The sequence below is a fragment of the Felis catus genome, chromosome A1, assembly GCF_018350175.1.
Source record: "Felis catus isolate Fca126 chromosome A1, F.catus_Fca126_mat1.0, whole genome shotgun sequence".
NCBI classification, from domain to species: Eukaryota; Metazoa; Chordata; class Mammalia; order Carnivora; family Felidae; genus Felis; species Felis catus.
The window spans coordinates 67,490,574-67,508,164 of record NC_058368.1 but is presented as its reverse complement, the minus strand read 5'-3'; the positions used below and the strand labels follow the sequence as shown (position 1 = coordinate 67,508,164).

Sequence of the window (17,591 nt, the reverse complement as noted above, 5' to 3'; positions counted from 1 at the left end):
TTATGCAGTTACTATTACTTATATTCTGCCTTATTAAAAATAAGTACAGGGGCACCTGGGTGGCTCAGTCAGTTGAGCATCCAACGGAACGCACGCTTCGTGAGTTCGAGCCCCACGTCAGGCTCTGTGTTGACAGCTCAGAGCCTGCAGCCTGCTACAGATTCTGTGTCCCCCTCTCTCTCTGTTCCTCCTCTACTCGCACGCTCTCTTTCTGTGTATCTCAAAAATAAATAAATATTTAAAAATAATAATATTAAGTAGAGCTGCAGTAGTTTTGCCAAGGCCCAGGGCTATCTAGGATAGTCTATCCTCAATGGCTAATGAGTAAGAGAGGAAGCAGTTCAACTGTTCTTTTGTGCCCAGAAAAGACAGAGAAGGGAGGCTGTAGACTGCAGACAAGCACATTCTTACCTGCCGTCTCTGATGAGCTCTTCAGCTGACTCAATTAGCTTATTAAGTTTCTTTACTTGTTTATAGTGTGCAAAACACCTTTTATGATCCTGGTCCAGTTTAAGACATTCACGAACTTCACTGCTCATGTATTTAAAAACAGGAAAATACTCCAAGTCAAAATAATTAATGACTGGTTTTCCACAATACAGAAATCACATTAAAGGTATTTTTTGCTTGTAACGATTAAACAAAACACACTGACTTAACAACTGACCATATACTTTTACATGTGGCATTGTGCCACACACACGTATTAACTCAAATTATAATAACTTAAGTAGAATTATACATTAAACACCCTATTTTCTTTCTGCAAATATATCTCTATTTTAATAAGCATAGCTCATGAAAATAAACTATGTGGAAATAGAATAACTTAGGGAAAATACAAAATATACAAATAAAGAATATAAAAACAACCTTAACCACAGTTTTAATTTAAAATTAAAGTCTTTAAAAACGGGATTATCATCTTACTGCCAACAGTGAAAAGAGGATGAGGATGAGATGTGTATGTCACTAGAGCTGACCTGAGGGACAGTTCATGGTCTCCTAGTTGATAGTACAGTGTGCTGATTTTATAAAAAGCCTCAGTATTATCATTCTTCAACTTTGATGCAGCTTTTAAGTCACTTATCGCTTTCCTAGGTTCCCCCTCTTTTATGAAACATTCAGCTCGAAGTTCCCGTAGTTCTGCATCCCAAACACAAACCTTGAGAAACAAGAGAACTAGACTTTAAGAAGCAGTAAACTATGCACACTCATACTTCATCCCGCGTAGTTTGCTGACACACTTATCAACATGAAACCATCTTCAATTACTGTGATTTCTATATCGTAAAGTATTAAAAAGGCTGATACAATTCAGATGCGACAAAATAATTTCTCCAAGGGTATCTTCAATTCTAATGGGGGAACGGATGTATACGCTAACAAGGCCCCTTTCGTACTTCCTTCAATTATATAATTTTAAAACTCTGAAAATAAGAATACATGGCATTACTATTAGAAGGCTGCTCCCAGTGAAGCACATCTGATTTTGAAAAGAATATTCTTTAGTCAGGTTTTCGTACTTAATCAACAATTCTAATTTCTAGTTCCAAAACATAAAATCTAGGTTCGAAACCTGCAAAATACTTCTATTCTACTAATAACTAAATAGAACTCTTTTGTAAAATGTTGTCTCCTTGAAATTAAATTCTCATACCACAAAAACAAAGAAAAGAGGAGAACAATGTGAGAAGGTGGAGGCTTCACCATTTCCACTTTGTCAAAATGTTTATAAATGCATGAGTTTTTTTTAAAAATGTAAACCCAAAAGGTCACCAATAGGGTCTGTGGAAGGATCTTTACACATTTCTTAGAGCTGTTCTAAGGTCATATCAACTTTTCACATATTTTAGATACCAAAATCAACACGTACATAAATTAAATATCTTGGCTAATCAAGTAGGTAAAAATGGTTATCTAAGTCCTGGAAGATAAAAATTATAACTTTATGTTTCCTTAACAAATCATAAACAAAATAATTTAATAAAACATGAATTCCACTCGACTGTATCACACAATTTCCTCTATAAAATTATCAAAGAAGCACCTACTCTACATACGTTAAGTTTCCTGCCATGATTAAATGCAATTGTACATCAAAGTGCCATGAAAATGATAAATAAACAAGAATTAGGATCGCTCCTACTTGAATATCTCAGTAGACTTCCTTCTGAAACCATCTGTCATTAAGTCCTTCAGAGGCAAGGAAACTATAGACTGAGCTCTTGTCTTGACCTCTGGGGCTTGTCAACATTCCATCTGCTTCTTCCCTACAGAATTCTCACTCTAAACCTTCTTCCCCTGAAACATTACTTTTCCTTTTTCTTCAACCAGTTCTTTCATCTTTCACCCACTTTATCTAACTTCTAGAATTCTCTCCACCCCCCCAATGCAAAATCAAACAAAAACAGTAAAGCAAGCAATGTATAAAAATGTGTAACTCCCATTCCACAGCACATCGAGTACATTTTCTGCAAACTCCAGTTCCAAATTTTGTTCTACATAAACACCATCTCTCACTTAAGAGCTAAAAGCCCAAGGACCAATGTGATCTTATCCTCTCTAGGTTGCTTGTGATACATAACATGTCAAAGTGCATGAATGTGCCTCAGAGTAAAACACAGCATGTGTCAGGCTTGCCAGCTGCAATGTCTAAGAAACTTACCTCTAAAATCTTATCAAGGAAGGTTATAGCAGCAGTATAATCTGAGCTCTCAAAAGCATCAAGCGCTTGTGAGCGCAAACGCTGCATTTCATCAGATTTCACAAGTTGAAACTGGGCTTCCTTTTCTTCATTTTCACTTGGATTAGATTTGAGCTATAAGAATGAGAAGAGAAATTAAGCAGGGTTTTTAATCTCTTAAATCTAATACCCATAGTACACACAACGATCTGACCGTCGTAAATACTTAAATTCATCAGGGGAAAAAAGGGTAAGAGACGCTGGCAAAACTGGCTTGTGCAAGAACTTGAGAGCATGAGAGCATGCTCAAGCATGCTTGAGAGCATAAGAGCACCTTTACCTCCATTTGTAAGGTACACAGGAGCGAGCTGTGAAATGACCTATGGTCCCCGCACCTTCCTAGGATGCAAACACACTTAGGACTGTGAAAGAGCAGAGATGAATGAAGTAAGGAGAGCACCCTCCTCACTCTTAGGTTAAGCTCTGCGGAGTAACGAGAGTTTCATGTAGTGGGCCTTCTACTTCTATTTCCTAAATGTGTATTTTTAAGAATAAAATGATTTTACCAAAATAATGGAAAACATAGGGAAACTGAGGAGATGGCAGTATTTTTTAGAGGTTATAGAACAAAGATTTGGCACCAGAGGGGCTAAGGTGTAATGAGTAAGGAAGAATTTATGGGGGAAAATGAGAGTAATACTTTATCACAAGGCTTCTAATGGAGTTTTAAGACATGTACACATTGTCTCTCTTTTTTAATAACTTTATAAAGGTATAATTTATACCATAAAATTCATGCATTTTAAGTATGTGATTCTGATTTTTAACAAATGTACCAAGTATGTGACCGCTACCACAATTTTAGGCCATTTCGGTCAAACTTTTAAGAGCCCTGGTGTCTGCTTACAGTTCATTCTTGCTCCCAGCCCAGCCTAGGCACAGGGACTCTGAACAATTTCTTCTTCCATATGGAAAATCTTAACCTTAATGGCTTAGAAAAATTGAGTGCCTACATTTAAAAGCTATTGACTTGGGTGAGGGGGGGACTTTTTTCATGGCAATTATAGTTTATATGTAATAACTTCTGAAATCTAATATTCTTACCAAGATGGGAATCATAGTCGATGGGTTCCAATTTGGGGTGAGGTAGTGCCAATGGGAGATTATTTCTAGAAATGTCTCTCCTTCGACTGACCAATCATACTGCTTCTCCTTTTAGTGGATTCATTTTTTAAAAAAACACCCTACTAGCTACCTGGTAGGAGAGAACACTCCACATGAGAAACCTTGAGCATATTATTTCTTGGTAGAGGCTCTACATTTCTCCATTTGGTTTTCAGGATACGTAAGGTATTCTGTTTTGTCTGTTTAATCTGTTTTGTCTGTTTTAATCTGTTTAATCTGTTTTTGTCTGTTTTGTCTGTTTAATCCTTAGCTTTGAAGGAATGGACAGGACTCTAAGGATTCATAGGTAACTAGGAACTCACAACCTCAGCTTGCTCTGGCAAGGACTGTCCCTGCATGACTGACATGCAACTGTCCCTGCATGAATTATCCAGCTAAAGGGAGCTGCTGAGAGGCCGTGGCATGTTTATCTATGACTGTTCATAGTTAACTGTTCATGTTATCTATGACTGTTTCATCATCTTCGGGCTGGTCTTGAATACTTCTGCCAGACCACACTGGAAGGAGGAAAATGTGTAGGCACTATCACTTTGCTCTGGGTAAAAGTAGTTTATTGATAACTTGTTTCCTGTACGTATACTACCACTCCTTTTTAAATAGGATACATTAGAATGGATTAGAGATTGCCTCTTGTATGGAATTTGCACCTTCTCTCTCTCAAACTTTACAGTCTAATCTCTACCACACAATTTTTCTTGCTGGAAGGGGAGAGCGGGTAAAGTCCTAAAGCCTGAGATTGAGGATGGAGCTCAGGCTCACTTGGTGCTCAGACAATGGGAATGGGAATGAGAAAGAGGGGGTGAGGTCAGGTCGTCTGGAGCTCTTTGAGGCTGGAGGGACCTAGGGGAGGGAGGAGATTCTTGCAAGGAGGGAAGAAAGCAGTCTGAGACTAAGGACTTACTTGTAACCCTGAGGACTTTCAAAGAGGGTTAAAGAAGATGAAAATTTTCACTCTTACCACAGGCCAGGCTCCTCCAAGATATTTACATGTAGGGATTGGACCCTGCTAGCATTTCCCTCTCCTTTTTTCACATTTCTTGATATCCCTTCTCTTTCTTTAGTGTTTCGTATTTCAGACCCTTCCAACCAAACCGCTACCTATGACAATATTCTATTTCTTATTTCTTACCGTTTACTGCAATCACTGAGCTTTTGGATATAAACCCGTAATAGCTATGGGATGTGGGGCTTATTAAAAGGGGTGAGCTGCTCTCTAATCTAATGTAAATACACTCCCATTTCTGGGATTTCAAATGAAAACTACAGGTTGGTAGTGGTGGTGGGCAGACTTCTAAGATGGCCCCAAAAGACCCCCAGGCTCCTGGAATTCATACCTTTGTGTGATCCCCTCTCCTACTCCTTTTAAGAAACAGACTGTGACAAAGGTGACAGGACGTCACTTCCTTAGTTAGGTACAAAACACTGTGACCTCCATCTTGCTAGCACTCACTCTCTTGCTGGCATCTCTTGCCTTCTCACCTGCTCACTCTGACGAAGCAAGCTGCCTGCTGTGGGATGCTTTATGGGGAGACCCACAAAAGAAAGAACCAAGGGAAACCTCTGGCTGACACTCAGAAAAAACAAAGGCCTCAACCTAACAGCTCAAGAGGAATTACATCCTGCCAACAACAAAGTGAATTTGGAAGTAGTTCCTTCACCAGCCAAATCTTCAGATAATACTGCAAGCCTATCTGACACCTTAACTGTAGCCTAGGAGAGACCCTGGGGCAGAGGACCCAGCTAAACCTGCCCAGATTCCTGACCCCATGAACTGTAAGATCACAAAGGTAGGAAGCTTTAAGCTGCTAACTTTGAGTAATTTGTTAAGCAGCAACAGAGAACTAATATAGTGGTTTTACCATTTTTCAATGGCCAGGTTGTGAATATTTCCAAACAGATTTTCTACCATTAATGTTTTAAAATAAAATCTAAATGGGGAAAAAAACAAACCCTCAGCCCAAACCTTGGCTTTATCACTTACTATCTGTATATTATTTGCATTTTCTTCACCAATAAAAGGGGAATAATAATGCTTACGCCCTGAGGAGCAGTCATTGAGAAATCAAAAGGACCACCACATAGCGAGTATTCCGAAAAATGCTAATAAAAATTCCAAGCTCCTTTTTTGAACTTTCTATAATATATAAATTCATAATGAGTACAGGATGCAAGACATAATACACACTTTAAAAGGCCATTCAATTTATTTATCATTGCATTCCATACCAGCCAACTTGAACTGGATGCCTTTACAATTAAAGTCCCAGAATAGGGGCGCCTGGGTGGCGCAGTCGGTTAAGCGTCCGACTTCAGCCAGGTCACGATCTCGCGGTCTGTGAGTTCGAGCCCCGCGTCAGACTCTGGGCTGATGGCTCAGAGCCTGGAGCCTGTTTCTGATTCTGTGTCTCCCTCTCTCTCTGACCCTCCCCCGTTCATGCTCTGTCTCTCTCTGTCCCAAAAATAAAAATAAAAACGTTGAAAAAAAAAATTTTAAGTCAGAATAATAAAACCTTAATTTGACTCAAGGTCAAAATAAAATTAGACTTTAGCATAAAATATATTCACCAAACTGCCTGTTGCTCAAGAAATTAATCTTCCAATTCTATTAAATTTAATTATGGTTTTAAGAGGTAAGTAGCACAAGTTTAATTTTTAATTTGTTACTATTTGATAACATGGAAAAATATGTAATATTTGAGGTATATTGCAATATTCTCTAGCAACTCCTAGAATTTGCCTTCACCAATTCTTTCCTAAGTCTTTAAGGGATCTATACAAAAGTAATACTAATTTGAATGTCAATAAAAAGCCCCAATTTTTGAAAAATAATTATATCCAAGCCAGGGAGTAGGTGATTGAGTTAAAGTATTCTAAGTCCCCTGTAATTTTCTGGAGGAAGCTAAAGATATTGATTACCTGTAAACCTTAGTAAGCATGGATGTTGAAATTCCTGAAGTAATGACTAAGAGAAAAAGATATTCTTAAGGACTATCTTCACTGACACAAAAGAAACAGTTGGGTAAATAGAATCTAAGAGAAATAGACACAAAAGATGTAAAGTTGCATTTCTTATACCAACCAAGCCAGCAAAAATACTACTGATACCAAGTGGTATTGAAGTTATGGGGCTCATAGAACCCCCCTAACCTGCTGGTGGGAATATAAATTGGAATAACCACTTAACGAGACAGTGCCAAACTGGCCAGGTTTAAAATGCCCATAACTTTCAAAGTAGCAATTATCCTCTTAGGTATATATCCTATAGTAGTGATTCTCAGTGTATGATCCAGGGACTCTTGGGAATCCTTAATACTCTTTCAGAGGTCTGTGGGGCCAAAACACATATGGATAAAAGACAAAGTACCCATTCAAAGTGCAGGCTAAACTAATGGATTTCATTATGACAGAGTACTACAAGTTCACTGGCAGGATTTCAGAGTCCACATTGCAACTAACCAATAACAACTACTGGAGTTTTGGTGTAACATCAAAGAGTATCCACAATTATATAAAAAGACTATTAAAACATTCTTCCTTTTCCAACTGCTTATATGTATAAACCACATTTTCTTCAATAGTACTTTAACCAAAATATAAATCAGATCTGGGAATCTGATGGTCTTCAAGTAAGCCACATATTAAAGAGGTTTGTAAAAATGTAAAACTTACCTCATTAAACTTTTTGTTTTTGAAAATATAGTTAGGTTGCATGCAAAAAAAATCTATATTAACATAATGGGTTTGTTACTTTTAAATTAAGAAGTATTTTTTAATTTCTAAAATTAACTTCTAATCCCATAAATATTGCTAAACAAAATGTCTCTGGAGGCCTCCATATTGACTAGTATAATGGGATCCTGAGAGCCATCCTAAGAACTGCTGCCCTAGAGGGGCGCAGCACGTACAAGGAAAACGAGCAAGAACGTTCAATGAACCTGACAAAATATAAATTCAAATATTTGTGAAATTCATAAATAAAACCTACCAGAAATGAAACATGGAAATGTGAGGATAGGCTAATTTCTCACAATTATAACACAAGAAAAAAGGTATCTTCGAGATTCCAAAACTCTCTTGTTCCCTCATACAATTTTCATCAAACCAACACCCTTTTCATGTCCCATCTCCTCCTAGCCTCCCTAACTGTTCCATACTATGGTAGTAATTGCTTCTCTCTAAATGCCGAAATCACGTAAGAAACCCTTAACAAGGAAGTAACCTAAGAAATCATCTTGCCCAATCAACTCGCACTTTGTAAATGAAAATACTGAGTCTCACAGTATTGACAGGATAATGATAACTTGCCCAACATCACACAGCTAATCAGGAGAAAAAGTGAGGTGGGTCTCCCAACTTCTAGTCGTGTTCTTAATTCTTAATCTTATCATTTTATCCAAACTTATATGTCACTTCTTATAAATATCTCTGTGCTATTAATTTTTTACATATTTAGCGCTTATTTCCTCCAACTAAAGCATAAACTGCTAAAAACAGGACATATGCCTTAATGCCTACATTGCATGCCTTTCTTTTTTCATTTATACTATTACCCATGAGCTAGATTTTACTACCCCAACTTTAGATAAAGAAATTGAATGATTATGTAACTTGCCAGAAGTCTTGCTTACTTTCCAACTAAGGTCTGTATCTCCAAAGCGCATGTTTTGGATGATGGTGATGATGAACATCAATCATGACAGCAGAAAACATTTACTGAGTCCTCTCTAGGTTTGAGGCAATATTCTAAAGCTAAACCAAAAGCCCTAAAGGGCATTTTGGATTATCTCCATTTTACACAGGAGGAAACTATGGCTCAAAGTCACTTCCAGAGCCTACATTCTTAACCGCTCCCTCTTACATGTACGCTGACGCCAAACATGCAACTGCCCACCTTACATCTCCAGCAAGACATCTTAACAGCGTTTCGCTAAGAAGAATTCCACGTCCCATTCCCAACCCACTGCCACTGTCACTGTCACCATCCCATGCTGTTCAAAAATGGCTCCTCTTGGGGCGCCTGGGTGGCTCCGTCGGTTAAGCAGCCGACTTCGGCTCAGGTCATGGTCTCGGGCTCCGTGAGTTTGAGCCCCGCGTCGGGCTCTGTGCTGACAGCTCAGAGCCTGGAGCCTGTTTCAGATTCTGTGTCTCCCTCTCTCTGACCCTCCCCTGTTCATGCTCTGTCTCTCCCTGTCTCAAAAATAAACGAAACGTTAAAAAAAAAATTTTTTTTAAATGGCTCCTCTTATTATTTAGGATGTTAGATTCCTCTTTCCTTGATGTAATTAGGAGTCCAACTCCATTTTACTGCTGCTATCTTTTAAGCCTCATCCTTCCCTCTTCCCTTTCTGCCTCACATCTAAAGCAAGGTGATAAAGCATACTTTGATTTCTCTCAGTGGAATGAGTCTTACCATCAGCCCATCAACATGACGGCACATGCACAAAAATGGTCTAGCACGCTTGACTCCAGTTATTAACACCGTTGGTACTACACATACAGGTTTTAACTGCCAAAGTCTTCATGAAGTTAATGTATAACAGAAAGGCAATGAGCAGAGCAGTGTGATAATAAAAACTTGCGTCTAAGTCTCAAATAGCTCAAAATAAAAATATAAGCACAAAATAAAAATATTAAGTTATAAGAAGGCATTATTAACCAGCAGCATTTATTCTTTTAATACAGCATAAAATAATAACATCTTACAATTGATAGCTCCTTATATCTGATGAATTATGGCATATTTATACTATTACCCATATATAGCATTATTTCTGATTCAAAGAAAAAGAGAGCAACTGTAGCAAGCTATAGCACACATTGCTATCTTTCTATTAAATTATAACCAAATTTATTTCATGCCTTTAAAAGTACTGCTCCCTTTTCTTCCTAGTTCATAATACTTAGTATTTTTTTTTAACTTTGGTTATTTCTGATTTAGCTAACTTGAGGCACCACAATCATTTTTTATGTACTAAAAGATTAAAGATGGAAAAAACAATGCCTAAAGTTATATTGATGCATTTGGTAGATTTACGTTAGTTTGTTTTCAAGTAACACAAACTACCAATGAAGAGTTTATTTATTAAAAATCACACCAAAGCTTTGTACTTAAATTAAAAATTAAATTGTAATTGGCACTGATATTTATCTAATAATATGGCTGCTCACCAAAAACAAAATGTGAGTTGCCAATTTCATCAAAATAAAAAATACCAAAATATGAAATAAACATTTAAACTGATCATTACCTTCACTGTATTTGGATCACATGGAACACTGCCTTGATCTGAAGATTTTTCACTTAAACCCAAAGCACTGACAGCAAAGATAAATAAGGAAAAGATAAAACACCGAAGCCCAAAAACAGATGAGTTTAAAGTGCATTTACTGTATTTTGAAGTTGATAAGAAGGAAGAATTTATAGATCACAAATCATTAAATAAAATGAGTTGCTGAGAATCAGGAAAATTTTTAAAACATTTTTTTTAATGTTTATTTTTTATTTTTGAGAGAGAAACAGAGCATGAGCAGGGAAGGGGCAGAGAGAGAGGGAGACACAGAATCCAAAGAAGGCTCCAGGGTCTGAGCTGTCAGCACAGGGCTCAAATTCACTAACCATGAGATCATGACCTGAGCCGAAGTCATACACTTAACCAACTGAGCCACCCAGGCGCTCCAGGATATTTTTATAAAAATAAGGGAGTCGGGGGCGCCTGGCTGGCTGAGTGGGTTAAATATCCAACTCTTGGTTTCAGCTCAGGTCAGCACAGAGCCTGCTTGGGATTCTCTCTCACTCTCCCTCTCTCTCTGCCACCTCCACTCATGTTGTCTCTGTTTCTCTCAAAAATAAGTAAACTTAAAAAAAAAAAAAAGAATAAGAGTGTCAAACCATATGATCATTTTCAACAGATGCAGAAAAAGCATTTGACAAAGTACAACATCCATTCACGATAAAAACCATCAACAAAATAGGTTTAAAGGGAACAGACTTCAACATAATAAAGACCATATATGAAAAACCCACAGCAAACATCACCCTCAATGAGGAAGAATGGAGAGCCCCTCCACTAAGGTCAGGAACAAGACAAGGATGTCCACTCTAACCACTTCTATTCAATATAGCACTGGACATCCTAGCCACAGCAATCAGACAACAAAAAGAAATAAAAGGCATAAAAATCTATAAGGAAGAAGTCAAACTTTCCCTATTTGCAGCTGACATGATATTATATACAGAAAACCTGAAAAACTCTACCAAAGAACTGCTAGAACTGATTAACAAATTCAGTAAAGTCGCAGGATACAAAATTACTCTACAGAAATCTGTTGCACTTCTATACATCAATAATGAAACAGCAGAAAAAGAATTTAAGAAAACAATCCCATTTACTACTGTACCCCAAATGGTAAGATACCCAGAAATAAACCTCACCAAAGAGGTGAAAGACCTGTACTCTGAAAACTATAGAACACTGATGAAAGAAACTGAAGATGATGCAAAGAAATGGAAAGACATTCCATGTTCATGGATTGGAAGGACACTGTTAAAATGTCTATACTACCCAAAGCAATCTACACATTTAATGCAATCTCTATCAAAATACCAACAGCATTTTTCACAGAACTAGAACAAACAATCCTAAAATTTGTATGAAACTACAAAAGACCTGGAATAGCCAAAGCAATCTTAAAGAGGGAAAAAAAAAAAAAAAAAAAAAAAAAAAAAACTAAGTTGGAGGCATCACAATTCCAGACTTCAAGTTATATCACAAAGCTGTAGTAATCAAACAGCATGGTACTTGCACAAAAATAGAAACATATAGATCAAGGGAACAGAATACAAAATCCAGAAATAAACCCACAATTATATCATCAATTAATTAATCTTTGACCATCCAATGAAAGACTCTCCAATGAAAAAGTCTCTTCAACACATGGCGTTGGGAAAACTGGATAGCAACACGTTGAAGAATGAAACTGGACCACTTTCCTACGCTATACACAAAAATAAATTCAAAATGGATTAAAGACCTAAATGTAAGACCTGAAACCATACAAATCCTAGAAGAGAGCACAGGCAGTAATTTCTCTGACATCAGCTGAGCAACTTTTTTCTAGATATGTCTCCTGAGGCAAGGAAAACAAAAGCAATAATAAACTATTGAGGCTACATCAAAATAAAAAGCTTCTGCACTTGTTGTGATGACTACACGGTGATGTGTGGAAGTGCTAAATTACTATATCGTACACCTGAAACCAATATAACACTGTAAGTTAACTAATGGAAATTAAAATAAAAACTTTAAAAAGTAAAACAAATTTAAAAAATAAAAAGCTTCTATACAGTAAAGGAAACAATCAACAAAAACTAAATGGCAACCTACAAATTGGGAGAAGATACTTACAAAAGACATATCCAATAAAGGGTATCTAAAATATGTAAAGAACTTATAAAATTCAACACCCAAAAACAAATAATCCAATTTAAAAATGGGCAGAAGACATGAACAGACATTTCTCCAAAGAAGACATACAGACGGCCAACAGACATATGAAAAGATATTCATCGTCCCTCACTGTCAGAGAAATGCAAATCAAAACTATACCTCACACCTGTCAGAATGGCTAAAATCAACAACGCAACAAACAATAGGTGTTGGCGAGGATGCAGAGAAAGGGGAACCCTCTTGCATTGTTGGTGGGAATGCAAACTGGTACAGCCACTCTGAAAAACAGAATGGAGGTTCCTCAGAAAGTTAAAAATAGAACTACCCTATGGCCCAGCAATCACACTACTGGGTATTTACCCAAAGAATACAAAAACACTAATTCAAAGGGACACATGCACTCCTATATTTATAACAGTGTTATTTACAATAGCCAGGATATGGAAGCAGCCCAAGTGTCCATCGATTAATCAAAGGATAAAGAAGATGTTTAAGAAACAGGACTGCCTGGGTAGCTCCGTCGGTTGAGTGTCCCACTCTTGGTCTTGGCTCAGGTCATGATCTCACAGTTCGTGGGATCAAGCCCCACATAGGGCTCTGCACTGACAACACGGAGCCTGCTTGGGATTCTCTCTCCCTCTCTCTCTCTGCCCCTCCCCCGCTCACTCTCATGCTTTCTCTCTCTCAAAATAAATAATTTTTTTTTAAAAAGATGTTTAAAAAACAAAACAAATGAGCAAAGGGGAAAAAGAGAAACTAAGAAACAGACTCTTAACTACAGAGAACAAACTAATGGTCACCAGAGGGGATGGGGGCAGGGTAGGTGGGTGATTAAGGGGATTAAGGAGTGTGCATTTGTGATGAGCACTAAGTGATTAAAATAAAAACTTGAGGAAAAAAAAGTATAAGACAGGCATATTTTCTCTACCCATCCTTCTCTCCTAAATAATTGTTCTCTGAGTTTCTATCTGAGGGAATAGCATGGACATGTAACCAATTTGAACAATCCAGAAACCCGGGCATCATACCTAATTGTTCCTTCTCCCTTAGCACAATCACTGCATCTCTCTTGATCCAACCTCCTAAATGTCCACCTATTTCTCTCAATCCCCACCTACTCCAGCCTAATCTTTGGCCTCCATAAAGTCACACTTGGACTACTTACTGCAACAGCTTAATTATCAGACTGTTTACTTCCACTCTCATCTTCTTCCAATCCATTTTCCAGAGTAGTCTGGGTTTTACTGAAGCAAAACCCTGATCATGACATTCCCAGCATAAACCTTCCATGGCTATTAAACGAATGAACAAACACACACCCAGGTCCCAGCACTACATATGTCCTCTCTGCAATCAGACCCCTGCTTCCCTGTCCAGCATTCTCAAACCCCTACTCCAGTGGTACTAGAGGTGTCGTTTTCTTAAATGACACGATGCTCACCGTCTGCCTGGATGGCCCTCCCAGCCACTTTGCTAACACAGATTCATTCATTCTCTTACCATTCAGACTTCAAGTACATCCTCCTTTAAAAAGGCCTTTCTTGACTCCAGACTCCCAAATCCCAGCTAAGTTAGGTGACCATTCTGTCTGTTCCCACAGGGCTCAATCACAACATTTGTCATATGGTATCATATTCGCCAGATTATTTCTTACCCTAGTACAATCTCTCCAAAGGCTGAGACTAGTTTTCTTCATCAGCAATTCTCTAACACCTACCATTCTGCCTTGCAAATAATATGCACTCAAATGCTCACTGACCTAACAAATGACCACATGCACTGGCTACAGCAGGAGTCACTGATGGCTCCAAGACAAACTAAACCACGTAAAGTACTGATCAGGATTAGGATAGCTGGTATGGACCTGACGTGATGCTCATTTACAGGACAGCCTCCAACAGTAGAGTAACCTGTACACCTAACAAAGAACGAGTTTCTCACTGTAGCCCAAAAAGAGATTAAGTATATTCAAATTTCTGTTCCGTTATGTAAAATGTAGTTGAATACATCTACCTGGTTGTATACAGCACTTTACTAGTATGATTAAATCTTTACTATATGTAACAGGCTCGTAAATGCTCCTAAATACCACAAAAAGTCCATTTAACTAAAAAATATATAAAGCAAACAAGTTATTATGGATCATCTATATTCACAAATCTTTAAAAATTAATAAGGATTCTTTAATTGCTAAAAATAAAATGCAGTCATAACACAAAATTTATCTTTTCAAATGAGACCCAGAAATCATCTACTTTATGGTACCAAACTTTAAAGATAGGATGTCATCTATACAATTTCTATGCTTTGCAATGAGGAAAACAAGGTGCTCAGAAGGGAAGAACTTCTCAAAATCACCTTTCTTTCAAGAAGTACCAATGTTATCAGTTTCTTGCTTATCTTTCCAGAGGTTTTTGTCTGTATATAAGCAAATACATATTTTCTCACACTTCTTAACGCGAATAACAACAAATGTTCTGTACCATGTGAAACACATACAGGTTTGAGTCCTGTGCCCATATTCGACAGGAATAGCCCTCAGAGCATGCATACAATTACTAATGACAGCAGAGAGCAACAGTACAGTGCATAAGAATGCAGGTTCTAGAATTTTCTAACCTACTTGCTTGCTACTGGTGTAATCTTGGGCAAGTCACCAAACTTCTCTGAACCTCTATTTGCTCAGCTGAAAATGAGACTACCAGTATGCCAGACCACAGAGGCAGAATAGCGATTAAGTGAAATAATCCATCCAAGTCCTTAACAATACGCCCCGTGCATGCTGAGTGCTGTACAAACCATGGCTGAAGTACAAAAGTAGATCTAAAACCCAACGCTCCTTCCTGCCTCTTGTTCCAAAACTTGTCTTTTTTTTCAGAATTTGTTTTATACAACTTTAAAACAGAAAAAAACTATAAATTTTAACCAATTGCCACTTATACCAGTTTAGCACACAAAAGTTTTCTGTAATCAGAAATAGCATTTACACACAATTTTTATTTTGCCCTTTAATTGACTTTATTTTGTAATGTAGGTCTATAAATCAATAGCAAACATAAATAATTCTTGTTTATGAATATTATTCTATCATACTGACACAATATTCTCTAATAGTTTCCAAAACAAATAGAACTCCAATAAGTATCTTTGGGCAAAATGTTTTTCTTTCATAATACTTACCGCCAGATTTTTCTGTAAAAGTTCTATTTATACTTGCAATGTCAACAGTATTATATAACTGGAAACATTTTCTTAAAGTCTCATCAAGGTTGGGCTGTATGTTATCTATTTTTGCTAAACATAAGAGATAGTGGTCCTGTGAATAGTTCTAATGTTCATCTTTACATTTAGAAAGACTGGACACTGTAGACACTGGGTTTGGGTTTATATCTCGTGTTGTCCATCTGATAACATTCTTTTATCATTTTCCCAGTAGAATCAAGGTTCCAAATGCTTAAAATTTAATCGTTTATATACATATGTTAACTGATAAGTTCTTCTCAATATTCTCATTTCATGATGCTCTAACACCTACACCCTTGGGACACTGTAATTACTGTTCAGACAAAAGATATACATGTCAGATTTTCTAATTATTAATCTGAATCTTAAGTCCAGGTATTTCCAATTTATTCCAAGTGAAACATAAAATATCTGTAAAATAATAAATTCTGTACTTGTATCTTCCTCTAAACCCAATCCAATCTAATATAATTATTATTACACACAAAATTGTTATTACATATTAAACATAGCTTTTGCAGTGTTAAGATTTAACTTGGCCTCCCATCTGTATTCCCATGGGGAACTGAGGTGGCTCTGTTGGTTAAGTGTCTGACTCTTGATCTTGGCTCAGGTCAGGATCGCATGGTTCGTGGGTTCAAGCCCTGCGTCAGGCTCCATGCTGACAGTGTGGAGCTTGCTTGGGATTCTCTCTCTCCCTCTCTCTCTGCCCCTCCCTGCTCACTCTCTTTCTCTAAATAAGTAAATAAACATTAAAACAATTTTTTTTAATTTCTTCTACAAATTTAAATATGTGAACACTTTCCTGAAGAAAAAAAAAAATCACAAAGATTATTCAATATGAAAAATGAAATTAAAAACTCAGTACCAGGGGCACCTGGGTGGCTCAGTCCGTTGAGCGTCCGGCTTCAGCTCAGGTCATGACCTCACGGTTCGTGGGTTTGAGCCCCGCATTGGGCTCTGTGCTGACAGCTCAGAGCCTGGAGCCTGCTTCTGATTCTGTGTCTCACTCTCTCTCTCTGCCCCTCCCCTGCTCACACTGTCTCTCTCTGTCTCTCAAAAATAAATAAATGTAAAAAACATTTAAAAAAAACAGAAAAACACAGTACCATTTTAAATCATCCCTCCCACACCCAAAAAAGAACTCGGGTATATACATTTAACAAAATATGTACAGGATCTGTACATTGCAAGTTACAAAACACTGATAAAAGAAATCAAAGACCTAAACAAATGGGGAGGCATATTATGTTCATGGATTGGAAGACTCAACATAATAAGTATTTCATTTCTCCCCAAACTGACTTTTAAGCTTATTGCAATTCCTTTCCTATCAAAATATCAGCAAGGCTTTTTGTAGACATAGAGAAGTTTATTCTAAATTTACATAAAAGGGTAAAGGCCAGGGAATAGCTAAAACGATACTGACAGAGAAGAATAAAGTGAGAAGGAATCACTCCACTCCCTAGTAAGACTCCTTATAGAGCTAAAACACCAACAGAGTACAGGAATGGCAGAGGGATAGACACACAGGAAACAGAAGAGAGAACCCAGAAATACACCCACCCAAGTACAGCAAACGTCTTATTTTTAAAGGTGTGAAAGCACTTCAGTGAAGGACAGAAAGCCTTTTCAAAATATGGTGCTGGAACAATGGCATATCCAAAGGCAAAACAAATCAACCTCAACCTAAACTTCACACATTACACAAACATTAAGTCAAAATAGAGCACAGACTTAAGTGTAAAACATAAGACCATAAAACTTTAAAAAAAAATAACATAGGAGAAAACGTTCGGAATGTAAGGCTTGGAGAACAGTTCTTCAACAGGACATCGAAAACAGTGTATGCAGAAGAAAAAGCAAAATGGATAAATTGAATATCATCAAAATTAAAAACATCTTCTCTCTGAAACACCCTGTGAATAGTAAAAGACAAGCTATGGACGGGGAGAACATATTTGCCGACCACACATGTGATAAAGTATTGAAAATACATAAAGAGGGGCACCTGGGTGCCTCAGTCAGTT

At 37.4% G+C, this 17,591-nt stretch overlaps 1 protein-coding gene across 1 annotated transcript in view; it reads right to left on the bottom strand.

The window, feature by feature from the left end:
• The window catches only part of DNAJC3 (DnaJ heat shock protein family (Hsp40) member C3), a 90,638-nt gene that overhangs the window by 34,760 nt on the left and 38,287 nt on the right, over window positions 1-17,591 (bottom strand). Inside the window, exons 5-7 of the mRNA XM_023252703.2 lie at window positions 2,669-2,821; window positions 984-1,165; window positions 412-531 (exon numbers count right to left, since the gene is read on the bottom strand). Of these exons, the coding sequence (XP_023108471.1) occupies window positions 412-531; window positions 984-1,165; window positions 2,669-2,821 (455 nt within the window). The remainder of the gene's footprint in view (window positions 1-411; window positions 532-983; window positions 1,166-2,668; window positions 2,822-17,591) is intronic.